We start from the raw sequence: 27,432 nt of genomic DNA on the forward strand, positions 1-27,432 counted from the left end.
AGGTGAGACAGGCACTTCCAAAAAGCACAGGACCTAAAAAATATCATTCTAACCTAACACAAATGACTAACTTGTTTAACAAAGGCAGCAGCATCTGCAAAGGCAGCAGCATCTGCAAAGGTAGAGCATCTGCAAAGGTAGCAGCATCTGCAGAGGCAGCAGCATCTGCAAAGGTAGCAGCATCTGCAGAGGCAGCAGCATCTGCAAAGGTAGCAGCATCTGCAGAGGCAGCAGCATCTGCAGAGGCAGCAGCATCTGCAGAGGTAGCAGCATCTGCAGAGGCAGCAGCATCTGCAAAGGTAGCAGCATCTGCAAAGGTAGCAGCATCTGCAGAGGCAGCAGCATCTCCAAAGGTAGCAGCATCTGCAGAGGCAGCAGCATCTGCAGAGGCAGCAGCATCTGCAAAGGTAGCAGCATCTGCAAAGGTAGCAGCATCTGCAGAGGCAGCAGCATCTCCAAAGGTAGCAGCACCTCCAAAGGTAGCAACACCTGCAGAGGCAGCAGCAGCATCTCCAAAGGCAGCAACATCTCCAAAGGTAGCAGCATCTCCAAAGGCAGCAAATGCAGCAAGGCAAAACACTGCTAAAGGTAGTAGGACAGTTAGCATCTGAAGACCTTCATACCTGAAATTTTTGCAGTAGTAATTCCTCTGCTCCAAAAGAGTAGCCATAAGATGGCAGCACTCTGACAAAGAGCTCCTAGAACCTCAAACCTTGTTTTGTTTTGGGTTTTGGTTGGGCTTTCCCCCCCCCCCCCCCCTCCCAGGAGGAAGGAGCAAGCAGCCCAAACGCTGCATGTCTGGAAATGGAAACTGTGCTGGCCAAGTTCAGAATAGCTCCTGGAAAGCTTCAGTAATGCAGCTGGATTCAGGCAATGCCTGAACCCATTTTCCTCAGCTTTTAGCAGCTGTTTGGGTGCTGAGCTAAATGTGCTTATCTGTTCAAGTTGCCTGCAGAAGAGGAGGCTCAGGGCAGAGCTCATTGCTGTCTGCAACTACTTGAAGGGAGGCTGTAGCCAGGTGGGGTTGGGCTCTGCTGCCAGGCAAGCAGTAACAGAACAAGGGGACAGAGTCTCAAGTTGTGCCAGGGGAGGTCTAGGCTGGATGTTAGGAGGAAGTTGTTGTCAGAGAGAGTGATTGGCATTGGAATGGGCTGCCCAGGGAGGTGGTGGAGTTGCCGTCCTTGGAGGTGTTGAAGCCAAGCCTGGATGAGGCACTTAGTGCCATGGTCTGGTTGATTGGCCAGGGCTGGGTGCTAGGTTGGACTGGATGAGCTTGGAGGTCTCTTCCAACCTGCTTGGTTCTATGATTCTATGATTCTAGATTAGCCTTATTCAAACCCTGTGTTCCAGCAAAGCACTGCACTTCTGTAGCTCTAGGTACAGCAAGATCAACTTCAGGTACATTTTTTTTCTGCAAGACCAGAGAAGAATCACTCTTTACAAGTGATTTAATCCCAGCTCAGTAGTTCAGAGTTTACACTTGGATAAATTAGTCCTGAATATATCCTAATTTGCACAAGTCTGCCTGTTTTCTCAAAAGCAAGTCCTCTCTCTGCACTAGTCAGCCAGCCCAGCTTGCTGCAGCACTGTGTTAAAGCTTTGCATTTCTCTTCAAATAATAGAATCAGGCAGGGTTGGAAGGGACCACAAGGAGCAGCCAGTTCCAAGCCCCCTGCCATGCCCAGGGACACCCTACCCTAGAGCAGGCTGCACACAGCCTCACCCAGCCTGGCCTCAAACACCTCCAGCCATGGGGCCTCAACCACCTCCCTGGGCAACCCATTCCAGCCTCTCACCACTCTCATGCTCAACAACTTCCTCCTCACAGCCAGTCTGAATGGAGCAAGTTACCAAAAGCTCTTCAGCTGAAGAGTGCAGCAGATGTGAAGTGCTGTGGGGTCACTGCTCGGCGCAGTTCCTGCCACCAGCGTGCTCAGGCTTGCAGCGGTACCCAATGGAGGTGCTTGCTCTGACGCCCCAGGACCATGTTTCAGAGCACAGGGAGGAGAAGGTGCAGCATGGAACTGCAAAAAGCAAACAGAAACTGAAGGCAGATTTGGGAGGCTGTGTGGAAGTCTCTGGCATGTTTTGAGTGCCATGGGCTGGCTGGCAGTCCTGCTTGAGCGCCGTGTGATTTCCCCCACTGGTTACTTCCGAGCCCTTCTGCAGTTTGGAGGTCTGGTTGCTTTTCTTGGAGTGTTAAGGTTGTATTCAAACCTGAAATTCAAGCAAATCTTTCAAGGTGCTCACTGATGTGAAGGAAACCGAGGACAAAGGTTTGCTCACGCCCTCGGCTGGAGCCAGCTGAGTCAGAGCTGTGGGCAAGATAAATAGAAGTTGAAAACACCCTGGATTGCTTTGCCTGCTGTTCCTTGCACAGTCGGTGAGCAATTTGTCCTTCCTCCTCTTTCCCTCTGTTTGTTCAGAGGTAGATTGTTTGCTTTACTCTCTGCCCTCCTCTAGCAGCAGCATGCTGCTCTGGGGGAGGAGACCAGAGCATGAATCACAGCCTGAGTCGTGAATCCCCACAGCCTCACTCTGCTCAGAGGTGGAAGGGAAAAATCTCTGTCCTCTCTCTGGCCCTTTGGCTCCCATGACCTGCTAGAAGGAGCAACAGAAACCCTCATCTTCTAAAGCTGCTTTTCATCATGCCTGCAAATAACTCCTGGAGAGGAGAGTGGGAGCAGCCTTTGCCTTTCCACACAGCAGCTCATATCTTGAGTGGGCTCTGTGGCTTACCCTATGCAGCAGTGTTCTGGTCCCAGGACTCTGGGTGGGTGTGATGTTAGTACATCCCAAAACGTGAGAGCTGGAGTGAAGCAGCTCAGTGCCTGCATGTTCAGATCTTTGCTTACTGCAGGGTCCATGTTGTTTGCACTGGGCCTGAATGCTTACAGCAGTTTCTTAAGGCTGATGTCATTTTTGTTTGGAGCAATACCCATCAGTGTGGGCAGCAGGACGAGGGAGGTTCTTCTGCCCCTGTGCTCAGCACTGCTCAGGCCACACCTTGAGTGCTGTGTCCAGTTCTGGGCTCCTCGATTCAAGAGAGATGTTGAGATGCTGGAAGGTGTCCAGAGAAGGGCAACAAAGCTGGTGAGGGGCCTGGAGCAGAGCCCTGTGAGGAGAGGCTGAGGGAGCTGGGGGTGTGCAGCCTGCAGCAGAGGAGGCTCAGGGCAGAGCTCATTGCTGTCTGCAGCTCCCTGAAGGGCGGCTGTAGCCAGGTGGGGTTGGGCTCTGCTGCCAGGCACCCAGCAACAGACGAAGGGGACACAGTCTCAAGCTGTGCCAGGGGAGGTCTAGGCTGGATGTTGTTAGGAAGTTGTTGTCAGAGAGAGTGATTGGCATTGGAATGGGCTGCTCAGGGAGGTGGTGGAGTGGCTGTCCCTGGAGGTGTTGAAGCCAAGCCTGGCTGGGGCACTTGGTGCCATGGTCTGGTTGCTTGGGCAGGGCTGGGTGCTAGGTTGGGCTGGCTGATTTTGGAAGTCTCTTCTAACCTGGTTGCTTCTATGATTCTATGTCAGGCATTCTCTGAAGCATCTCTCCTGGACTGGGTCTCTCAGGCTGGGTAGGGTTTTTCTGAAGCAAATGCCTTTCATTGCTGCTGGCCTATGAGTCTGGAACATCTGACTGTGTTCTACAGAAGGTTCTCTGTTGCAGAAACGTATTTTAAGCACTCATTCAGTAGAGTTCTGCACATTGTGGATGCCTCATCCCTGGAAGGATTTAAGACCAGGCTGGATGAGGTTTTGAGCAAGCTGGTCTAATAGAAGGCATCTCTGCCCACAGCAGAGGGTTTGGAATTAGATGATCTTTAAGGTCCCTTTCAACTCAAGCCATTCTGTGATTCTGTTCTATGATTTGGAAGCCAACCATGGATAGAATAATGTCACCATATGTTTCAAGGGCAAAGCAACCTGCCCTTTGCTTCTTCTGGATGCACTGAGGGGGTGAGTGTCACTCTGCATGATGGAGAGAAAACCCATCTGGCTGCTTCCAGTCCCACAAAAATCTCTGCTGATGGGCAAGAAGAGGGAAGTATTTTCTGAAGTGCAGGAGATGCTTCCCCACCCCAGCAAATATTCTGGGAGCTGCCTCAGCCTGTGGGACACTCAAGACTTCAACTTGCTCTGTATTTTTCCAGCTTTTCAGAGTGAGAGTGTGTACAAGAGGAGCAATGGAGATTAAGAGCTGGATTGTGTTTAGGCCAAGAGATCACTTACAAGAATTTCTCCTCCATATGGAGAGCTCTCCAGCTTTTAATTAAAAGAGATTTTCCTTGCTCTGCTGAGCTTGGAACATACTGATCCCTCCTGCTGACTGATCAGCTTTCACTGGAACTAACATGCCTCCCTTCTGAGGTTTTGTCTAGCACAAAAGGAGCTAACTGTTATTTTCTCTTGGGCTAGTCTTTCTGTACGGGCAGTTAAACTACACCAGTTCACATCCTATTTGCAGGAGAGGCTGCTGGTTTATCTACAATGAAACAATTTTTGGATTTGAAAGAGCCAGTGGCAAAAAACCTGCTTCTGAAGGCACACTTCCCACCCTGGAACCTTTGCAGACCCATCACCAAGCTGACTTGTGGCTTCAGCTCAGTTTTACAGAGAATCACAGAATCAGGCAGGGTTGGAAGGGACCACGAGGAGCAGCCAGCTGCAACCCCCCTGCCATGCCCAGGGACACCCTACCCTAGAGCAGGCTGCACACAGCCTCAGCCAGCCTGGCCTTAAACACCTCCAGCCATGGGGCCTCAACCTTCCCTGGGAAGGGAAGACTTGTTCTAGAGAGAAGAGCCTCCTATTATTAATGAAGTGCAACGTGAGTCTAGTGGGCTTTAGTTTCTTTTAGTCTCCATCCTCACCATTAGCTTTCTTTTTATCTGTTCCTCAATATTAAATGCTTGTTATCTGCCAGTGAATTTCATAGAATCATAGAATCAGTCAGGTTGGAAGAGACCTCCAAGCTCATCCAGTCCAACCTAGCACCCAGCCCTGGCCAATCCACTGGTCCGTGGCACAAAGTGCCTCATCCAGATTCATTGGATAAGCAGAATATCTTCTGTTGTTGCAGGCTGTTTGGTTGCTTGGTTTCTTGTTTGGCCACCGGGTTGCTGCGGGGCTGTTTGGCCGCCAGGTTGTTGCGGGGCTGTTTGGCCGCCAGATTGTGGCGGGGCTGTTTGGCCGCCAGGTTGCTGCGGGGCTGTTTGGCCGCCAGGTTGCTGCGGGGCTGTTTGGCCGCCAGGTTGCTGCGGGGCTGTTTGGCCGCCAGGTTGTTGCGGGGCTGTTTGGCCGCCAGGTTGCTGCGGGGCTGTTTGGATGCCAGGTTGTTGCGGGGCTGTTTGGCCGCCAGGTTGTTGCGGGGCTGTTTGGCCGCCAGGTTGTTGCGGGGCTGTTTGGCTGCCGGGTTGTTGCAGGGCTGTTTGGATGCCAGGTTGCTGCGGGGCTGTTTGGCCGCCAGGTTGTTGCGGGGCTGTTTGGTTGCCAGGTTGTTGCGGGGCTGTTTGGCCGCCGGGTTGTTGCGGGGCTGTTTGGTTGCCAGGTTGTTGCGGGGCTGTTTGGTTGCCAGGTTGTTGCGGGGCTGTTTGGCCGCCGGGTTGTTGCGGGGCTGTTTGGCCGCCAGGTTGTTGCGGGGCTGTTTGGTTGCCAGGTTGTTGCGGGGCTGTTTGGCCGCCAGGTTGTTGCGGGGCTGTTTGGCCGCCAGGTTGCTGCGGGGCTGTTTGGCCGCCAGGTTGTTGCGGGGCTGTTTGGATGCCAGGTTGCTGCGGGGCTGTTTGGCTGCCAGGTTGTGGCGGGGCTGTTTGGCCGCCGGGTTGTTGAGGGGCTGTTTGGCCGCCAGGTTGCTGCGGGGCTGTTTGGCCGCCAGGTTGTTGCGGGGCTGTTTGGATGCCAGGTTGCTGCGGGGCTGTTTGGCTGCCAGGTTGTGGCGGGGCTGTTTGGCCGCCGGGTTGTTGAGGGGCTGTTTGGCCGCCAGGTTGCTGCGGGGCTGTTTGGCCGCCAGGTTGTTGCGGGGCTGTTTGGCCGCCAGGTTGTTGCGGGGCTGTTTGGTCGCTGGTTTATTGTGGGGCTGTTTGGTCACAGGGAATGTGACCAGAGGGGATTTTTACATCTCTCCAGGTGCGCTCACTTGGCAATCACAATGATCTCTCTACCTAACCGAGTTTCTCAGGGAGCAACTAAAGTTGGTATTTCAGAAGAGCTTCTTAACACCTTCTGTTGACACAAAATCCCCTGCTCTCGGCTGGCTTGCTCTAGGACCCGGAGTGACTGGCACTGACAGAAATCTTCACCTGAATGAATTTCCCCTTTCTCCCTTATAAGGAGTCCAGGCAAAACAAGGAAGTGATAACCACCTTCACGTTACTCTGTGCAAAGCTTGTCCTCTTTACCTGCCCAGGTGGCTCTTGTTTTCACTTCTATTCATGCTCTGTTCCTGTAGGGTCGAGGCTTCCACGCGAGCTGGTGTAGGCGACACCCGAGAAGAGACCTTCTAGGAATGTGCTGTTCTTATGCCATTCTACCTTTGCGCAGACGATAACTGACAGGCTGAGATTTCCTTCTCCCTCAGTCAGCACTGAAAACGAATGGGGATTGAATTGCTCTGCCTCTGTTTCCTATTGCTGCAAAGAAATAACTATGTGCAAGGTAAGGCTCGGGGGGGAGAGAGATCTCTTTCAGAACTGCTTATGCCTTGCTGGAAGTGGATTCAAAAGTAGGTTTCTGTCTTTGTTTAGAAGTTCCTTTCTCTTTCAACACATTTATTCTTTTTGGACAGGCTGCTGTAGTGTGAAACTGCAAATTCACCTGAGATCTGCTATGATCATTACATAGAGATAGAAATTTGAGCAAAACAACTAACACTGTTCAACCCACTGAGGAACTTCACGCTGCACAAACGGCTGAGTGCTGCTTTTGGTACTTCACAGGCTCACAGGATGTTAGGGGTTGGAAGGGACCCAAGGAGACCATCGAGTCCAGCCCCCCTGCCAGAGCAGAACAATCCTATCTGACACAGATCACTTGAACAACAAAATCATAGCAAGTATCCGCAGCCCCAAGTGAGGCAATTTTAAGTGTGCAGAATGAGTATAAATCTCTTCTTTTAACATCTCCTCTTCTGTTGGAAATGTTTTACCACCCCAGAAACACTTTAATCAGGTGCACTAGGGAAAAATAAGGCAAGTCACCTTCTCAGTGAATGGCATCCATAAGGCACGCAAAGAGGATGTTAATTGCTGGCAATTGTGGGAGTTTAATGTCTGTTGCAGAGTTAATCATCTACCAAGAGAAATTCCATTAGGGAGGACTTTTATAAGTAACCCTAAATATGGCTAAATGTGTGCATTTTCCACCTCCTTCACTCTCTAAACGACAGGATTCTTCACCAAATGGAGTGATTAACCTGGTTATTAATAATCTTTTCTCTTCCTGGGCTTAAATCTAGGGACCTGTTCTCAGGAAAGCTCAGTGACTTGTGAAGATTGTTTGCTTTCCGGACCACACTGTGCTTGGTGTTTTCAAGAGGTAGAGTAAATTATATATACATGGATATAAAATATCAAAGTAAGCCTTGAAGTGTTTGTAGTAGCTCTGATTGATGAGGTCTTGACTTAATTGGGTCAGCTCCTGTTTCTGTAACGCATGCAGTGCTTAGTGGAGCCTCGTGGGGAAGCAAAAGTGGATTTCAATCCAGACTTTGTGGTTTATTCTTCATTGGGGGTTTGGTTGGGTTTTGTTTAAAAACAAACCCAAACCAACAACAACAACAACAACCCAACCCCCCCCCCCCAAAAAAAAAAAACAACAAAAAAAGAAACCCAAACACTTCATCTAAGGCAGAAATAAAAGTGCTATGAGAGGGGCTCAGGTCATCAGCCTCAGGGCTGCCTCGCCCACAGCCGCGATGCTGAAGCAGCAGACATCAAATCAGAGACCAGACTGCGCTCCCCGTGTTACATGCTGAGCCAGACAGTGTAAACAGAAAGTGCTCCAGTGAGTTTGCATCCACGAGTGATTCATCTGTGGTTGGTTTTAAATGTGACAAGTGTCCAGTTTGTAGTTAGTACAATGCTGCTGGAAGTGTGGTGGCTAAAAAATCTGGTTTAAATAAAAGAAAACAACCCATGTGCAAGTTAGAGCCTAGCTGGGGTATTATGGTGAGAGGAATTAGATGCTAGGCTGTGAAAAGGAAACAGTGCTGATGTCTGCTGCACTCATAGGCTTGCTGAGATGGATAAGAGCAAGAACATAAACATAGATAAGGCAGTTGTTTGCTCTCTGTTTTGGGGGCTGCACTTTTCTCTCTCTCTAACCTGCTGTCTGTGTGACTTAATCCATCTGCTTCCCAACCCCTCTGGCCAACCCTCCAAACTCACCTTGAACGTAAGGAAAAGTCTGGGATAAGGTAGAGAGGGGTGGGAGAAGGTGGAAGTGTGGTTGGGAGCCCCTCCTGGGCACTCTGGTTTCTAGGAGGGCTGCTGTGTTTCTGTATTACTTTTTAACTTGTCTGTTGCTGTCTCTAGCTGCAGAGATTGTTAATATCTGCCTGTGCATTGCGCTGAGCTGTAAAGCTTCATTCCTTAATTTCCATCTTGGCTGAGTCTAGTTTGGGTGATTTTCTTAAGTGTAGGGGGAGCAGGGAACACCCAAACCATCATACTGCTTGTATATTGTGCTAAGCTGTAAATATAAAGCTTAAATTCCAGCTCAGCTGAGTCTAGTCTGGGTGACTGGACAGGTGGGGTTGGTCTCTTCTGCCAGGTAAGCAGCAACAGAACAAGGGGACACAGTCTCAAGTTGTGTCGGGGGGAGGGGGGGGTGTTTGCATTCACTTGCACCTTTCTTTCTGCTCCTTGAATTGGACAGAGCTTTCATCAGCCAGGTGCTGGTGGCTGGTCAGTAAATATATTTAACTCATCCCTTCTTTCCCCTGTGTGCTTTAGAATTACATGAGCTTGGCTGGAGTTCATGGGAGGTGTGACACCCCAGGAAACCTCTTGGCGAAGGGATGCCAGTTGAGCGCGATCGAATTTCCCATCTCAGCAGTAGAGATGCACAAAAACAAGCCCCTAACTGTAGGCACCCAGAAGAACAATTCTGATGTCACACAGATTTCTCCTCAAAGAGTAACTCTCAGGCTGCGCCCAGGTAAGTCACTCAGGTCACAGGCGTGGGGCTATAGCTTATTTTTTCCTGCCATTGTGATATAGAATCATTGAACCAGTCAGAGTTGGAAGGGACCACAAGGATCATCCTCTTCCAACCCCTCTGCCGTGGGCAAGGACACCCTGCCCTAGATCAGGGTATGTTGATCAGATATGTTGAAGCTTCTTGGATTGAATGACAGAATAAAGATCAAAACCCCTGCTTTGAGTCCAAAGTTGTCACTTGTCAGAGAAAATCAGGTTCAGCTGAGTTCAAAATGCATTCACAGTGCTGCAGAAGTACACTATAAAAGTAAGGATACAATTTTTAACTCCAGTTCTGCTGTTCTCTTGCCACTGAAGTCACAGGGAGAGAATGGAAACTCCCTAGACCTGCCTACCCTACTCCTCTGCCTCTTCTCTGTAGATACAGCAGATTTTAGAGGCAGCACAAAACCTTGCTTTAAGGTTTCACAAGTTACCAGTGCTTATGGAAAGACTCCAGACCTGCTCTGGGGTCCTTGAGATGTGATTTGTTTCCTGGAGAAAATCTGAAGTAAAAAAATGTAAGAGACATCCTTGGGTCATGTCTTGCATCCAGCTCTGGAGCCCCCATTACAAGAGGGCTGTGGAGATGCTGGAGTGTGCCCAGAGCAGGGCCAGGAGGATGCTCAGAGGTTGCAGCAGCTCTGCTATGAGGACAGACTGAAAGAGTTGGGGCTGTGCAGGCTGGAGCAGAGGAGGCTCCCAGGTGACCTTCTGGTGGCCTTCCAGGATCTGAAGGGGGCTACAAAAAAGCTGGGGAGGGACTTTTGAGGCTGTCAGGGAGTGACAGGAGTGGGGGGAATGGAGCAAAGCTGGAGGTGGGGAGAGTCAGAGTGGACATCAGGAGGAAGTTGTTGAGCATGAGAGTGGTGAGAGGCTGGAATGGTCTCTTCTCCCAGACACCCAGCAACAGAACAAGGGGACACAGTCTGAAGTTGTGCCAGGGGAGGTCTAGGCTGGATGTTAGGAGGAAGTTGTTGTCAGAGAGAGTGATTGGCACTGGAATGGGCTGCCCAGGGAGGTGGTGGAGTCACCATCCTTGGAGGTGTTGAAACAAAGCCTGGCTGGGGCACTTAGTGCCATGGTCTGGTTGATTGGGCAGGGCTGGGTGCTAGGTTGGACTGGCTGAGCTTGGAGGTCTCTTCCAACCTGCTTGATTCTATGATTGTATAATTTTTACCATATATATATATATATAAATACATTGAGAAATTGGCATCTCTTGTAACCTCTGTGTAGCAGTGCTAATCTGCATGCCCTTTCCTGTGTAGCAGTGCTAATCTGCATGCCCCTTTCTCTTCATGACCTCAACAGGACATGAAGAGACAATTCAGCTCCAGGTTCGCCAAACAGAAGACTATCCAGTCGATCTCTATTACCTCATGGACCTTTCAGCCTCCATGGATGATGATCTCAATACAATCAAAGAGCTGGGCTCAACTCTTTCTAAAGAAATGTCAAAACTGACAAGCAACTTCAGGCTGGGCTTTGGATCCTTTGTTGAAAAACCAGTCTCACCCTTTATCAAAACAACAGCTGCGGAACTAAGCAACCCTTGCAGGTAGACTGGGGAAATGCCTACCCCTGTTTGCATGCCAACTTAAAGTCATAATGTGATTCAGGGTGACAGGAAATTCAGCAACCTCACTGGAACCTCTGCCCTCATCCAGGGTCAGTTTGGGAAATAAGATTTGTTGCTTTTCAGTTTTGCACTCTGATTGTTGTTCTCTTGAGTCCTGCGTTGCTTGGAGAGAGGAATCTGGGAGTGATCCTGCTCTGTAGCTTCTGCTGCTAGTTGTAAATGTGGTTAATGAGTTAACTAACAGGTGTGCCCAATCCTTTATTTGCTTTAATAGAATATATAGCATATATGGTCTCAAGGTGTGCCAGGGGAAGTATAGGCTGGATGTTAGGAGGAAGTTGTTGTCAGAGAGAGTGATTGGCATTGGAATGGGCTGCCCAGGGAGGTGGTGGAGTGGCTGTCCCTGGAGTTGTTGAAGCCAAGCCTGGCTGAGGCACTTAGTGCCATGGTCTGGTTGATTGGATAGGGCTGGGTGCTAGGTTGGGCTGGATGAGCTTGGAGGTCTCTTCCAACCTGGTTGATTCTATGTTTCTATATAACATTTTTATTGATAATTGATGACTAAGGAGGTGCAATCTCAAATGCACTGCAGAACAGCAGTTCCACATCGCCCAGCAGGACTAGATGCTAGGTTGAACTGGATAAGCTTGGAGGTCTCTTCCAACCTGGTTGATTCTATGATTCTATATAACATTTTTATTGATAATTGATGACTAAGGAGGTGCAACCTCAAATGCACTGCAGAACAGCAGTTTCACATCGCCCAGCAGGACTAGGTGCTAGGTTGAACTGGATAAGCTTGGAGGTCTCTTCCAACCTGGTTGATTCTATGATTCACACATCAGTGATGGTTTCCTTTAAGGCCTGGGAGTATCCCCCAAGCCCTAATCCTTTCCTAACCTAGGAGAAGCTGTGCTGAAGCTGGGCTGCAGAAGCTTGGTGGTGGTCCCCAGAAGTCATTAAGGGACTACAGATCCTAATGCGCTTCTATATATGACAGCAAGGTGCAGCAGGGAGCGCGGCAAGGACTGCATGCTGTTATCTGGCTGAACTGCTCTGCTCTAGGAGCCATTTCCCAGGCTTTATGCAGACCTCTTTACACTACCTACCCCGCTGGAAGCTTGTGATGGTTTGGGCTCTTACCTGCCCCCCCACACTTTTGGAATTGCCCCAGCTAACTGAGATGGCCTCTGGGAATATAAATGAAGCTATTTATTTTACAGCAGCAAATATACAAGCAGCTATTTACAATATATACAGTTGTATACAGAAATATACAAAGGATAAACAATACAGAAGCACAACTCCCCTCCCAGAAACCTGAGTCCCCAGGAGGGGCTCTCAAACCACCCCAACACCTCCCCTTGCCCTCTCAACCTTACCCCAGTTCTCAGGAAGAAGAGAGGTGCAGCCAAGAGGTTAGGGAGCAAGGTTAGTAGGAGCAAGGTTAATGAGATGTGACCAGGTCTGAAGGCAAAGGCAGAAGTGAAAAACAAAATGGGGAAAGTTTACTTCTTCTTCTTCCCAGAGTTCTCAGCATGACTGTGAGCGAAGAGACACAATTGTTTTTCATTTCACTGCCCGTTATCTAGTTATTTTACCAAAACATTCCAGCTTGCTTCAAACTAGCACAAAGCTCTCTGATTATCTTGTGTTTTTCACTAGATCCACCTCAGAGAGAGAGGAGAGATACACGACCAAACCCTAATCCATACCAGCCTGCAAAGTAGCCACTGTAGCGATTTTCCCCTTTGTGTTATGCATAAGCTCGTTCCCACTTATCTTGCAGAAGTGTTCCATACGAGTGCTTGCCCACCTTTGGCTACAAACATGTTTTGCCACTAACAAGTGATGCTGAAAGGTTCAATGACATCGTGAAAGGGCAGCGAATCTCTGCTAACATAGACACGCCAGAGGGAGGCTTTGATGCAATTATGCAGGCAGCTGTTTGTAAGGTAACTGAAACTTCCAGGTATAGTAGTCTTTATTTTCCTGGGTTCTCACTTCTGGCGTTATATGGTTGTGCTTGAAAGCACCAGATTGTTGTTATGCTAGACTTTTTCAGTGCATGGGATGGTTTGGGTGTTCCCTGCCCCCCCATGCTGAAGAAAATCACCCAGACTAGACTCAGCCAAGCTGGACGTTAAGGAATGAAGCTTTAGATGTGCAGCTTAGCACAATACACAAGCAGTGTGATGGTTTGGGTGTTCCCTGCCCCCCCACACTTAAGAAAGTCACCCAGACTAGACTCAGCCAAGCTGGACGTTAAGGAATGAAGCTTTAGATGTGCAGCTTAGCGCAATACACAAGCAGTGTGATGGTTTGGGTGTTACCTGCCCACCCCACACTTAAGAAAGTCACCCAGACTAGACTCAGATGAGCTGGAAATTAAGGAGTGAAGCTTTCTATGTACAGCTTAGCACAATACACAAGCAGATATTGACAATCTGTACAGATAGAGACAGAAACAGACAAGTTAAAAAGTAATACAGAAACACCACAGCTCTCCCAGAAACCACAGTCCCTAGGAGGGGCTCCCACCCACCCTTCCACCTTCTTCCCACCCCTGTACCTTATCCCAGACTATGCCTTATGTTCAAGGTGAGTTTGGAGGATTGGCCAGGGGGGTTAGGAAGCAGAAGAATTAGGTAGGCAACAAGTAAGAGAGAGAGAAGTGCATGCAGCCCAAAAGCCAGAGAGTAGCTCCTTTATGTTTGTGTTCTTGTTTTTATCCATCTCAGCAAGCCTGTGAGTGCAGCAGACATCAGCATTGCTTCCTTTTCACAGCCTAGCATCTAATTCCTCTCACTAAAATACCCCAGCTAGGCTCAAACCAGCACAATAGCCAGAAGTATTTTCACACAAATGTTATGGGGCTCTTGAACTGCCCTGTGCTGGTTTGAGCCTAGCTGGGGTATTTTAGTGAGAGGAATCAGATGCTAGGCTGTGAAAAGGAAACAGTGCTGATGTCTGCTGCACTCATAGGCTTGCTGAGATGGATAAATCAAGAACACAAACCTAGATAACAGAGTTGCTCTCTGGCTTTTGGGCTGCATGCACTTCTCTAACCTGACTAATCCTTCTGCTTCCTAACCTCCTTGGCCAACCCTTCAGACTCACCTTGAATATAAGGCAAAGTTGGGGGTAAGGTGGAGGGGTGGGAAGGAGGTGGAAGGGTGGTTGGGAGCCCCTCCTGGGCACTCTGGTTTCTGGGAGGGCTGCTGTGTGTCTATAATACTTTTTGCCTTGTCTATTTCTGTCCCTAGCTGTAGATACTGTAAATCTCTGCTTGTACATTGTGCTAAGCTGTAAACATAAAGCTTCATTCCTTCATTTCCAGCTCAGCTGAGTCTAGTCTGGGTGATGTTGTGAAGTGTGGAGGGGTGGGTAACACCCAAACCATCACAGCTACCTCAAGTAAAACATACATATTGCAATGTTTCAGTGTTTCTTTTGAATTGTCAGGGATAAAACAGCCCAGCAACATGCAACTATTTAATTACTGCATCTCTTTTCTTGATTGCTTCTTGTTTTTTCTCAATTTATCTTTGATTACCTATGTTTAGAATAGGAAGCAGGTTGGCAGGACTGTGTTCAGCCTGTTATTAAACACAAGAGACAAAATATTAGCCAAAGATAATGGAATGAAGATCATCTCTCGGGAGATGCTGTGATGGTTTTTTTCCTCTCCCTTGCAAATGAGTTCATTTATACTGAGATGTCCTTATCCAAATCACTTTTTCCTGCTCTTCTGTACTGTGAGTGCATTACACCCTGCTAAACTGATGTGTTTTTAATGACAGGAAAAAATTGGATGGAGGAACGATTCTCTTCACTTGCTGGTGTTCGTGAGTGATGCCGATTCCCATTTTGGGATGGACAGTAAACTGGCAGGGATTGTTATTCCCAATGATGGCAACTGTCATTTGGACCATAATAATGAGTACTCCATGTCAACTGTTCTGGTAATTGACTATGAATTTTGTGCAACTCTCACTCTGGAAATGTAAAGGTTAACACAAGAGACATAGAAAATTAATGACTATATATATATACACACACACCCCCCTACCTTTCTGACTGAGAGATGCTGGAGTTGAGGAATCCAGAGATTTTATCAATCTATTTTGTTTGTAATTGTGCAGTTCAGTAAAAAGAGAACAGTGTGAGAGGCCTGGAGCACAGCCCTGTGAGGAGAGGCTGAGGGAGCTGGGGGTGTGCAGCCTGCAGAAGAGGAGGCTCAAGGCAGAGCTCATTGCTGTCTGCAGCTCCCTGAAGGGAGGCTGTAGCCAGGTGGGGTTGGGCTCTTCTGCCAGGCAAGCAGCAACAGAAGAAGTGGACACAGTCTCAAGTTGTGCCTGGGAAGGTCTAGTCTGGATGTTAGGAGGAAGTTGTTGTCAGAGAGAGTGATTGGCATTGGAATGGGCTGCCCAGGGAGGTGCTGGAGTTGCCATCTCTGGAGGTGTTGAAGCCAAGCCTGGCTGAGGCACTTAGTGCCATGGTCTGGTTGACTGGCTAGGGCTGGGTGCTAGGTTGGCCTGGATGATCTTGGAGGTCTCTTCCAACCTGATTGATTCATATGATTCTATGATTATAGAGAAGAGAAAAATAAAGCACAAATCATACTCCTTTCCTGACAACCCAGAAAACACCTGGAATGGGACTGACTAATGTTTCCTTCTGCAGAGAAGGAAATATTTTTCATTAATTGTGGTCCCTATAAGAGTGTCAATTCAGGAGTTTAGAAATTTGTAGGACACTGCTGATATAGGAGAACCTTGCAGCTTAAGTACAGGCTTGATATTAGAAGGAAGTTCTTCACAGAGAGAGTGATTGGCATTGGAATGGGCTGCCCAGGGAGGTGGTGGAGTCGCTGTGGCTGGAGGTGTTGAAGCCAAGCCTGGCTGGGGCACTTAGTGCCATGGTCTGGTTGCTTGGGCAGAGCTGGGTGCTAGGTTGGACTGGGTGAGCTTGGAGGTCTCTTCCAACCTGGTGGATTCTATGATTCTAAATATATACACAATGGTGTTCAGTGTAAAGCTCTGGTGCAGTGCTAGTCTTTGGATTACACATACCTCACAGATGCCACTGAGCCAAAGGTCCCAGTATGGAGTCTGGAACTGTACTCTTCTGAGGGGGGTTTCCTTAAAAAGGACATGAGGAAATGCCATCCATGCTCTTTTACTTTGTATACATTTAGTGCCTAGTTATAGCTGATACTCTGCAGGGAATGCAGTGTCAATGATGACTGCTTAAATGTGTGTTTCCTGCCAGCTGATTAGCAACTGGCTGCACATGGAAAACCTGTTGATGTGGTTCTCTTGCAGGAGTACCCCACCATTGGACAACTAATTGAGAAACTGGTGCAAAACAATGTCCTGCTTATTTTTGCTGTGACCAATGAGCAAGTTCACACATATGAGGTGAGCAAACTAAAGATTTCAGTTCCCCATTATTCATTTCAAAGTTCAAACCTTTTTCACAGCTGATTCTGTGGTGCTGCTGTTAAGGGCTGGGTTCTGCAGGATGCTCAGGTAGTAACTGGCTGGGAACTTATATAAAGAGTCTTTTCTACCGAGGAAGTGCTTCTTCATTTTGCTAGTTTGAGCCTAGCTGGGATATTTTGGTGAGAGGAATTAGGTGATAGGCTGTGAAAAGGAAGCAATGCTAATGTCTGCTGCACTCATAGGCTTGCTGAGAAGGATAAAAACAAGAACATAAATATAGATAACAGAGTTGCCCTCTCTGGCTCTGGCTGCCTGCCCTTCTCTCCCTAACTTGCTGTCTAACTTAATCCCTCTGCTTCCAACCCCCCCTGGCCAATTCTCCAAACTCACCTTGAACATAAGGCAAAGTCTGGGATAAGGTAGAGGGGTGGGAAGAAGGTGGAAGGGTGGTTGGGAGCCCCTCCTGGGCACTCTGGTTTCTGGGAGGGCTGCTGTGCTTCTGTATTAACTTTAACTTGTCTGTTTCTGTCTCTAGCTGTAGAGATTGTCAAAATCTGCTTGTACATTGTGCTAAGCTGTAAATATAAAGCTTCATTCCTTAATGTCCATCTTGGCTGAGTCTAGTCTGGGTGGTTTCATAAGAGTGGGGGGGCAGGTAACACCCAAACCATCTCACTGCTTGTACATTGTGCTAAGCTGTGAATATAAAGCTTCATTCCTTAATGTCCAGCTTGGCTGAGTCTAGTCTGGGTGACTTTCTGAAGTGTAGGGGGGCAGGGAACACCCAAACCATCTCATTCATGTGTTGATGTTCTTAGGTAAGCCTTAAATTGGATTTCAAGCTGGCTCACACTAACTTTTGAAGTGGAGGATTGTCAGTCTAAGCATTGCTAAAGTGTCTATTTGCCATGGGAAGTAGATAGTTGGTGCAGTTTCCCCACACCTTCAAGGGCATGCACAGAATCTGCAAGCAGGGCAGTAGGGTTGTGTTCTGATCTGTGAGGTTTGAATCTGTCATCAATGCAAGCAAACAGGTGTCCATGATCAAGAACATCCTCCTGGTATCTGAAGGGGGCTACAAAAAAGCTGGGGAGGGACTTTTGAGGCCATCAGGGAGTGACAGGACTGGGGGAGAATGGAGCAAAGCTGGAGGTGGGGAGAGTCAGGCTGGAGGTGAGGAGGAAGTTGTTGAGCAGGAGAGTGGTGAGAGGCTGGAATGGGTTGCCCAGGGAGGTGGTTGAGGCCCCATGGCTGGAGGTGTTTGAGGCCAGGCTGGCTGAGGCTGTGTGCAGCCTGCTCTAGGGTAGGGTGTCCCTGGGCATGGCAGGGGGGGTGGAACTGGCTGCTCCTTGTGGTCCCTTCCAACCCTGCCTGATTCTAGGATCTATTCCAAAAGAACAAAGCAAGTCAGTGAGCATTGTCCTTGTGTGAAAGCCATTGCTGACAGAGCCTGGGGGAGCAGGGAGAGGGCCCTGAACTGGCACATGGGCACCACCATTGAACCATCTCAGTTTTACTCCTTTTTAAAGAGAAATTATTAAGATTCTGCAGTGTCCCTCAGGATAAAAAAAAAACCAACAACACCCTCCCAACCTTTTATATCCCTTGAGGTGGAAAGCCTCTCCCCAAATATCTCATCTTAAATCTGCTTCAACTCCACATCTAATTATATCAGACCCTGAAATTGACCCTTGCTATTTGCCATCCATTTCTTAGGAACAAAGGTGGACTAAAATGACTATGAGGACTTAGAAAGCAGCTCTTCAAATAGGCTTGTTAGATTCCATTAGTCTTAAGTGCAGTGTTCAGACTCTCAAATAGATATATTTTCTATTTCTAGCTCTGCATAATCCCCAGCAATTTAGACCAAAATAATTCAGCCCTTTAATATTCTTGATGCCCCTTCAACTGAATTTTCACTTTCTCTCTTCTCATGTATTGTGCATTAGTACTGGAGACACAAATAGGGTGGATTGGGCAGGCACAGCACATGTATGCTTGTAGCAGAGCTGCTGTTACCTACCTTTCCATGCAGCCACCTGCTGCACAGCAAACCTAAGAGAGGAGAAAAGTTTAGCTCTGCTTCTCTCCCTGACCACAAGAACTTCAAAAGCAGTATGTATAAAACCACTCAAAACTCAATACAAGAGAGAGGAGGAAGTTCCTTACACTGAGCTGTGATAATCTGGGATTATTTATTGAAAGGATTTCCACCCCCAGCCCAACCATAGCCAGCAGTGTGCACTTGCAGCCCAGAAAGCCAAGCAGAGCCTGGGCTGCAGCAGCAGAAGTGTGGCCAGCAGGGCCAGGGAGGTGATTCTCCCCCTCTGCTCTGCTCTGCTCTGCTCTGCTCTGCTCTGCTGAGACCTCACCTGGAGTACTGCATCCAGGTCTGGAGCCCCTGGGACAAGAGGGTTGTGGAGATGCTGGAGTGTGTCCAGAGCAGGGCCAGGAGGATGCTCAGAGGCTGCAGCAGCTCTGCTGTGAGCACAGACTGAAAGAGTTGGGGCTGTGCAGGCTGGAGCAGAGGAGGCTCCCAGGGGACCTTCTGGTGGCCTTCCAGGATCTGAAGGGGGCTACAAAAAAAAAAGCTGTGAGGGAGTGCCAGGACTGGGGGGAATGGAGCAAAGCTGGAGGTGGGGAGAGTCAGAGTGGAGGTGAGGAGGAAGTTGTTGAGCATGAGAGTGGTGAGAGGCTGGAATGGGTTGCCCAGGGAGGTGGTTGAGGCCCCATGGCTGGAGGTGTTTGAGGCCAGGCTGGCTGAGGCTGTGTGCAGCCTGCTCTAGGGTAGGGTGTCCCTGGGCATGGCAGGGGGGTTGGAACTGGCTGCTCCTCGTGGTCCCTTATTGAGCCCGCAGAGGTCCTTTAAACACCACAATTGTTTCTTTCAGTTGGCTCCAGTGTATTTTGGGGTTTGCCATATGGTAGCTTCTCGTTCTCATTTTTTTTGGTGTCCTTTAAATTCCTGTTTTATATTTGCAGAACTATGCAAAGCTTATTCCTGGAGCTACTGTTGGACGACTGCAGGAAGACTCTGGAAACATTCTTCAGCTGATCATTGCTGCTTACCAGGTAAGATTATTATGAAGTGTTTGGGTTTTTTTTTCTTGCATGTCTGCATTTCCAAAATCAGATTGGAGTTTGATAAGTGTCTTGGATTCTTCTTACACACTCCCCAGGGAGGTGGTGGAGTTGCTGTCCCTGGAGGTGTTGAAGCAAAGCCTGGCTGAGGCACTTAGTGCCATGGTCTAGATGACTGGCTAGGGCTGGGTGCTAGGTTGGGCTGGATGATCTTGGAGGTCTCTTCCAACCTACTTGATTCTGTGATTCTATGATTTTTGCCTTCTTAAATGCTGACCTTAACAACAGAAGTTGCATTCGTTATGAGGATTAAGTGAGCATGGAAACAAAATTCCAGTAACCTTCTGTCATTCCTTAGTTCTGCTGGAATTCCAAATGTGCATCAGTGCTCATCTGTCTCACCTTCTTCATAGTCTTATATAACACACCTACTCTTAAGCCTTCTTTATTATAGGTATTCCCCTGTGCTCAGCACTGGTCATGCCACATCGTGAATGCTGTGTCCAGGTCTGGGCTTCTCAGTTCAGGAGAGATGTTGAGGTGCTGGAAGGTGCCCAGAGAAGGGCAGCAAGGCTGGGGAGGGGCCTGGAGCACAGCCCTGTGAGGAGAGGCTGAGGGAGCTGGGGGTGTGCAGCCTGCAGAAGAGGAGGCTCAGGGCAGAGCTCATTGCTGTCTGCAGCTACCTGAAGGGAGGCTGTAGCCAGGTAGGATTGGGCTCTTCTGACTGTTCTTCTGTTGCAAGCAGCAATAGAACAAGTGGACACAGTCTCAAGTTATGCCAGGGCAGGTCTAGGCTGGATGTTAGGAGGAAGTTGTTGTCAGAGAGAGTGATTGGCATTGGAATGGGCTGCCCAGGGAGGTGGTGGAGTTGCCATCCCTGGAGGTGCTGAAGCCAAGCCTGGCTGAGACACTTAGTGCCATGGTCTGGTTGACTGGCTAGGGCTGGGTGCTAGGTTGGACTGGATGAGCTTGGAGCTCTCTTCCAACCTGGTTGATTCTACAATTCTGTTGTCCATGATTCTTTATTTTTCTGCTCTCTTTTTTTATCCTGAAGGTATTTTCAGTCTCCATTGCCTTCTGTGGTAAAAAAAAAGGTTAATTTGCACTGCATCAAGACAGAGTTTTGAGCTACTCTCTAAGTTTTAAAGTTTCACTTGAAAAGCTGTGGTCTTAAAAGAGTTTGGTGCATTTACCTTATCTTCATCTCTTTGTGATTTCATAATGTTTTACCACTGAGACACCTTCCACTCCCACCAATCTCCTTTCCAAATTAGACAATCCCAGCCTTTGAAGCCTGTCCTTGGCTGCTTCATCTCCTTAGTGACTTTAGTTGACATCCTGTTTACCCTCCCTGACTCCTCTGAGTCCTTCCTGAGATGTGGAAAGCAGAAGAGCTTGTGTTATGCACAGCAGGGCATGCTAAGGTTTCTAAGATGCCCTCTGCCTTGTTCTCAGCATTCTTGCTGATGACACCCACAACATTTTTGTCTTTTTAGCTGCTGAGTGCTTTGAGTAAATCATTTTCAGAGCTGTCAGTAGTGACCTCCGTGCAGCTCCTGGGTTGTTTCAACTGATCTTGGTTTCAGCCTACGGGCAGCATTGGTGCTCAGTCCTATCCCATAGTGTGAGGGATGCAGCTGCAGGCACTGTGCTCCTGCCTCCAAGCCTTGTGCCCTCGTTCAGGTACAGCATGTCTGGACCACGCACCGGAGCCGATCATAGGCTCTTAAAATCCCACACGCGTTGGGAGGCGCTCAAAGTGCGCAAGCAGCAACATGCCACACTCAGAATTTACTGGAGCCCATTCTATTAGACTTAGAGGCCAACAGCCCTATTGCTTCATGATGGAAAATTCTCCAAGCAGGAAGTACTGCAAACCACCTTATTTGACAGAAGTGAAGACATCTGCATTCTTTCGGGCTGGGAAGTGGGACAGGAGGGTAGGCTTATGGTTAAAAGGCACATGCAAAACAGAAAACCTAATTCCACTTCTGTCAGAGGCTTTTCACAGTATCACAGTATCATCAGGGTTGGAAGAGACCTCACAGATCATCAAGTCCAACCCTTTACCACAGAGCTCAAGGCCAGACCATGGCACCAAGTGCCACGTCCAATCCTGCCTTGAACAGCTCCAGGGACGGCGACTCCACCACCTCCCCGGGCAGCCCATTCCAGTGTCCAATGACTCTCTCAGTGAAGAACTTTCTTCTCACCTCCAGCCTAAATTTCCCCTGGCACAGCTTGAGGCTGTGTCCTCTTGTTCTGGTGCTGGCCACCTGAGAGAAGAGAGCAACCTCCTCCTGGCCACAACCACCCCTCAGGTAGTTGTAGACAGCAATAAGGTCACCCCTGAGCCTCCTCTTCTCCAGGCTAACCAATCCCAGCTCCCTCAGCCTCTCCTCGTAGGGCTGTGCTCAAGGTCTCTCACCAGCCTTGCTGCCCTTCTCTGGACACACTCAAGCATCTCAATGTCCCTCCTAAACTGGGGGGCCCAGAACTGAACACAGTACTCGAGGTGTGGTCTAACCAGTGCAGAGTACAGGGGCAGAATGACCTCCCTGCTCCTGCTGGCCACACCATTCCTGATGCAGGCCAGGATGCCACTGGCTCTCTTGGCCACCTGGGCACACTGCATACTCTCAGCAGTGCAATCCAATGCCCTCTGTCTCTGTTTCTTTACCCCCAGAAGAAGGAATAAATAACTGTTTTCCAGCCAAGAGCAGAATTAGGCTAAGCCTTCTAATGCTTTTCAAGTGCTTTCATCTTTGCTTGCCATACAAACATGAGGTTTGCTAATACCGTTCACCATGTGTCACTACCTAAAATCTTCAGAGAAGGAAGTAAGCAAGTTAGGAAACTCTGAGCTGTCAAAATATTTGTTGAGAGGAGTTCTTGTGTTCTTTCCAAGTGTGATTCATCTTCATCTCAAGTATATTTCTGTCTGCTTTGTTTGATATTGAAGTCTGCGTAGCTGCGTATTGCAGAGCTGTAGGCTAGAATGCAGTTGTGACAGCTACCAGGCTGTTGGGTTAATGTTATTTCAGGCTTTTAAATTTTCATTAAAATTCCACCTTTTTTTTTTTTTAAAGTAGTTGATTCATTCATTTAGAGGAAAATGAGCCCAAAGAAATAACATACCAAAAACCAGGTTTGTAACACTGCTTTGTCTGTGGTTTTGTTAAGGACAAAAAAACCCAAACCCTGTGAACCACAAATATTTCTCTGTGAACATCTTAAAGTTCACTAAAATGTATATTACTTGTCTCTAAACAATGGCCAAGCAGCTTGGTAAATGAGAATAGACTAGAGTCAATTAGGTTGGAAGAAACCTCCAAGCTCATCCAGTCCAACCTAGCACCCAGCCCTAGCCAGTCAACCAGACCATGGCACTAAGTGCCCCATCCAGGCTTTGCTTCAACACCTCCAGCCACAGTGACTCCACCACCTCCCTGGGCAGCCCATTCCAATGCCAATCACTCTCTCTGCCAACAACTTCCTCCTAACATCCAGCCTAGACCTCCCCTGCCACAACTTGAGAATCCTCAATTCAAGAGAGATGTTGAGATGCTGGAAGGTGTCCAGAGAAGGTCAACAAAGCTGGTGAGGGGCCTGGAGCACAGCCCTGTGGGGAGAGGCTGAAGGAGATGGAGTTGTTTAGCCTGCAGAAGAGGAGACTCAGAGTAGAGCTCATTGCTGTCTACAGGTACCTGAAGGGAAGCTGTAGCCAGGTGGGGTTGGTCTCTTCTCCCAGGCAACCAGCAACAGAACAAGGGGACACAGTCTCAAGTTGTGGCAGGGGAGGTCTAGGCTGGATGTTAGGAAGAAGTTCTTCACAGAGAGAGTGATTGGCATTGGAATGGGCTGCCCAGGGAGGTGGTGGAGTTGCTGTCCCTGGAGTTGTTGAAGCCAAGCCTGGCTGAGGCACTTAGTGCCATGGTCTGGTTGACTGGATAGGGCTGGGTGCTAGGTTGGGCTGGATGAGCTTGGAGGTCTCTTCCAACCTGCTTGATTCTGTGATTCTCTATTTGAGCCTCATAGTTTTGTAGCTGATGGCAGAAGGACTACTTGGTGACAGTCCCTGTAACGTTAGTGCATACCCAACATTCAGAGCTTTATCTGGAGCCTTGTTATGTTTGGCCCTTTTGTGAGAGCCCAGCTCTGGCAAACATACTGTTATCTAAGGCTCTCTGTGTTGTTTCAATAGTGGCATAAGCACCTAAATCTGAGTGTGAAGGGCAGAGTGGGCATATCTAGAGCTACCAACATTGCAAACCTGATGCCTGGAGCACAGTTTTACTGCTCTGGCTGTGTGCTGGAAAGAGCTCTGGGTATTACATGAATGTTTCTTGCATGCCATGTCTTGCATTGGTTTACTGGCAAAGTTTTCCTGATGAAAAGGTGTTACAGAAGTTCTACCAAGCACAACCCTAAGACAAATTTCCAGAGAACCCAGAACATGTACAAAGGACAGGGAGTAGCTGCTTGTGCAGGTTGATACCTATTCTACTGGTTTTACCCTACCAGACCTTTACTCCAGTGAGTCACCCTGATGCCTTTACTAGAATGACTCACTGAAGTCATGTCATTGGGCTGCCCCTGCCCTGATTGAAGTGCAGGGGGTATTTTGTGAAGCAATCAAGCTTGCAGGAGCACAAAGCCAAGACTTTTGCTTAGCAATTACTGAAGTACTTCTGAAAAATTCCCATTTACTGGCTCCACAGTCCAGTGAAGTCATAGGGAATTCCCCATGGTCTGCCACAGGCTTTGGATTAAGGTTAAGCTGTTTAAGCAGTGTGGCTGTAAAACATTTTCAAGAGTTAAGTATAAAAACTTGGTATGAGAGAGTTCAGGAAGTCAGGTTTTGATTTGAGAAATGAAATGTTCTGATACAAGACATGAGGACACTGCAAACTGTGATGTAAAATGTCTCATGGGACAGGAATTTCCATCAGGAGAAAAAAGGAAGGGACCAAACCCCCTCAGCTGCAGAAGCTTGTGGTGGAGCTTGTCTAGGGCTCGACCACTGGAAATTCTGGGCCAAACCTGAGCTCAGAGTCTGCCCTGTAAGGAGAGTGATTGTGAGATTTTATTCTATCAGAGCAGATAAAGAGGCAGCAATGTTGACACAGGGTGGCTAATCAGGAAAAGCCCAGTATGAGGAAGGCCAACAGGGACACAAATCTCTTCCTCTGTGAGACCAGACCCAAAGCAGAACCTCTATCAGTCAGCAGAGCACTTTGTGATGAAAGATGGTTTAATAAAACACTGAATCTGTGCTCCTGAAAGGGCAGTAAATAAGTCCCATGGCAGCAGACGTTAAACCAGTACCACCACTGCTTTCCACTGAAAGATGATTTTGTTGGCACTTGTGTTGTTTGGCCTGCTCCTCATTTCTCTTGCAACAGAAAAGGCTGTGCATGAAGTGCCAAACCCACACATTTGCTCAAGTGTAAGCTGGGATAAGTCGTGGTCTGTGTTAGGCAGATGTGGAGCATTAGCAGTACTTTGCAGTGTTTATTGCTCCATCCGTCTGGAGGTCAGACTGCTCAGGCCACCCCTTGAGTGCTGTGTCCAGTTCTGGGCTCCTCCATTCAAGAGAGATGTTGAGATGCTGGAAGGTGTTCAAAGAAGGGCAGCAAGGCTGGGGAGGGGCCTGGAACACAGCCCTGTGAGGAGAGGCTGAGGGAGCTGGGGGTGTGCAGCCTGCAGCAGAGGAGGCTCAGGGCAGAGCTCATTGCTGTCTGCAGCTACCTGAAGGGAGGCTGTAGCCAGGTGGGGTTGGGCTCTTCTGCCAGGCAAGCAGCAACAGAACAAGGGGACAGAGCCACAAGTTGTGCCAGGGGAGGTCTAGGCTGGATGTGAGGAGGAAGTTGTTGTCAGAGAGAGTGATTGGCATTGGAATGGGCTGCCCAGGGAGGTGGTGGAGTTGCCATCCCTGGAGGTGTTGCAGCCAAGCCTGGCTGGGGCACTTAGTGCCATGGTCTGGTTGCTTGGGCAGGGCTGGGTGCTAGGTTGGGCTGGATGAGCTTGGAGGTCTCTTCCAGCCTGTCTGATTCTATGATCTCACATCTTTTTCCTTTAAGGAGCTGAGGTCCGAGGTAGAGCTGGAGGTCTTGGGAGAGACAGGAGGGCTCAACCTGTCTTTCACAGCCATCTGTAACAACGGGACCGTTTCTCCACATCAGAGGAAATGTTCTCATGTGAAAGTGGGAGACACAGTAAGTAGAGAAGGACCTCTACAAAGACCTGAAGTCCAGCAAATTGAGGGCACCGGGGTAGAGAGTTTGCTCTCTGTCAATCTTCCCCCAGATAAGTCAAGAAGCAGTGGGTGGTATCCACCACCCTCTTGCTCTGTGCTCTGCATGTGCTTCCAGAGCACCCTGCAGCCTCACCTGTGCTGCAGCTCCGAACAGCCATCGCGTTGTGTTCCAGGTGTCTTTCAACCTGACCGTGAGCCTCTCCTCCTGCGAAAGAGGCAAAAGGCACATTGTGATCAAACCGGTGGGGCTCAGGGACACGCTGGAAATGGAAATTTATCCCCAGTGCAGCTGCAGCTGCCGGGCAGAGGCGGAGACGAACAGCCCAAAATGCAGCGGAGGGAAAGGCTCGTTCGAGTGCGGGGTGTGCGTCTGCAGCCCAGGGTACGTGGGGCCGCGCTGCGAGTGCCAGGAGAGCTCCCTCGGCGCCGGCTCCTGCAAGGGCTCGGCAGAGCAGAGCTCCTGCAGCGGCAGAGGCGACTGCTACTGCGGGCAGTGCGTGTGCCACCCGTCCCCGCACGGCAAGGTGTACGGGCCGCGCTGCGAGTGCGACGACTTCTCCTGCGGCAGGCACAGAGGGCTCCAGTGCGGAGGTACGGCCGCCCGGCGGAGCTGCGTGTCTCTCAGCTAGCACCTGGCGAAGCTGCAGCTTCACATATGCAGTGCAAGCAAGTCCATAGAAAGTGTAATCTGTTTCTGGGGGTGTGCAGCCTGCAGCAGAGGAGGCTCAGGGCAGAGCTCGTTGCTCTCTGCAGCTCCCTGAAGGGAGGCTGTAGCCAGGTGGGGTTGGGCTCTGCTGCCAGGCAAGCAGCAACAGAAGAAGGGGACACAGCCACAAGTTGTGCTGGGGGAGATTTAAGCTGGATGTTAGGAGGAAGTGCTTTGTAGAGAGAGAGTGATTGGCATTGGAATGGGCTGCCCAGGGAGGTGGTGGAGTTGCTGTGCCTGGAGGTGTTGAAGCAAAGCCTGGATGAGGCCCTTGGTACCATGGTCTCTTTGATTGGATAGGGCTGGAGGGGAGGTCGGACTGGATGAGCTTGGAGGTCTCTTCCAGCCTGGTTGAGTCTATGATTCTATGATCTAGCATCCTGTGATTCCATAGCTACTCTAAGTTGTTCTGGCTTTACTGGAGCATAATCAGCTACCTGGGTCAGATTTTTAATGGCTGTGTGTGACTGTAGCTCCAAGGATTTGGAAGTATATTGGCATACACCCATGTTAGGCAGTGTACAGTGTCACTCTGACATAATTATCACAGAATCAACCGGGGTGGAAGAGATCTCCAAGCTCATCCAGTCCAACCTATCCCCCAGCCCTATCCAATCAACCAGACCATGGCACTAAGTGCCTCAGCCAGGCTTTGCTTCAACACCTGCAAATAATAGAAGTTATTACTTACGTAGAAGTATGTTAAATGTTTTCCCAGGCAATGGTGGCTGTGGGGAGTGCACCTGCCACAGTGGATGAAGTATGTTAAATGTTTTCCCAGGCAATGGTGACTGTGACTGTGGGGAGTGCACCTGCCACAGTGGATGGACTGGAGAATACTGTAACTGCACAACCGACACCAGCGCCTGCGTTGCCGAGGACGGGATACTGTGCAGCGGCAGAGGCGACTGCGTCTGTGGGTCGTGTGCTTGCACCCATCCAGGTGCTTCAGGCCAAAGGTGTGAGAAATGCCCTCTCTGTGGTGACCCTTGCAGTTCCAGGAGGTAATGTCATAAGTTTATATCTCTGATGCTGATCTATTTCCTACAGTGCCTCAGGAGTGTGCTTACCGCTACTACTTGTGTGATGGTTTGGGGGTTACCTGTCCCCCACTCTGATGAAGTCACCCAGACTAGACTCAGCCAGCTGGAAGTTAAGGAATGAATCTTTATA

At 49.1% G+C, this 27,432-nt stretch overlaps 1 protein-coding gene across 3 annotated transcripts in view; it reads left to right on the plus strand.

Annotated features, from left to right (window-relative positions):
- The first annotated feature begins 6,580 nt into the window (after positions 1-6,580).
- ITGB6 (integrin subunit beta 6) overlaps positions 6,581-27,432 on the plus strand; it is a 31,173-nt gene continuing 10,321 nt past the window's right edge. The window contains exons 1-11 of one of the 3 annotated variants that reach the window (XM_064167568.1): positions 6,581-6,641; positions 7,441-7,520; positions 8,939-9,143; positions 10,499-10,745; positions 12,556-12,721; positions 14,570-14,731; positions 16,094-16,189; positions 19,196-19,285; positions 25,378-25,512; positions 25,727-26,144; positions 27,041-27,263. In XM_064167568.1, the coding sequence (XP_064023638.1) occupies positions 6,581-6,641; positions 7,441-7,520; positions 8,939-9,143; positions 10,499-10,745; positions 12,556-12,721; positions 14,570-14,731; positions 16,094-16,189; positions 19,196-19,285; positions 25,378-25,512; positions 25,727-26,144; positions 27,041-27,263 (1,883 nt within the window). The remainder of the gene's footprint in view (positions 6,642-7,440; positions 7,521-8,938; positions 9,144-10,498; positions 10,746-12,555; positions 12,722-14,569; positions 14,732-16,093; positions 16,190-19,195; positions 19,286-25,377; positions 25,513-25,726; positions 26,145-27,040; positions 27,264-27,432) is intronic. The other 2 variants (XM_064167583.1, XM_064167576.1) reach the window with 2 other exon arrangements.

Source organism: Pogoniulus pusillus, chromosome 2 (genome assembly GCF_015220805.1).
Source record: "Pogoniulus pusillus isolate bPogPus1 chromosome 2, bPogPus1.pri, whole genome shotgun sequence".
Classification (NCBI taxonomy): domain Eukaryota; kingdom Metazoa; phylum Chordata; class Aves; order Piciformes; family Lybiidae; genus Pogoniulus; species Pogoniulus pusillus.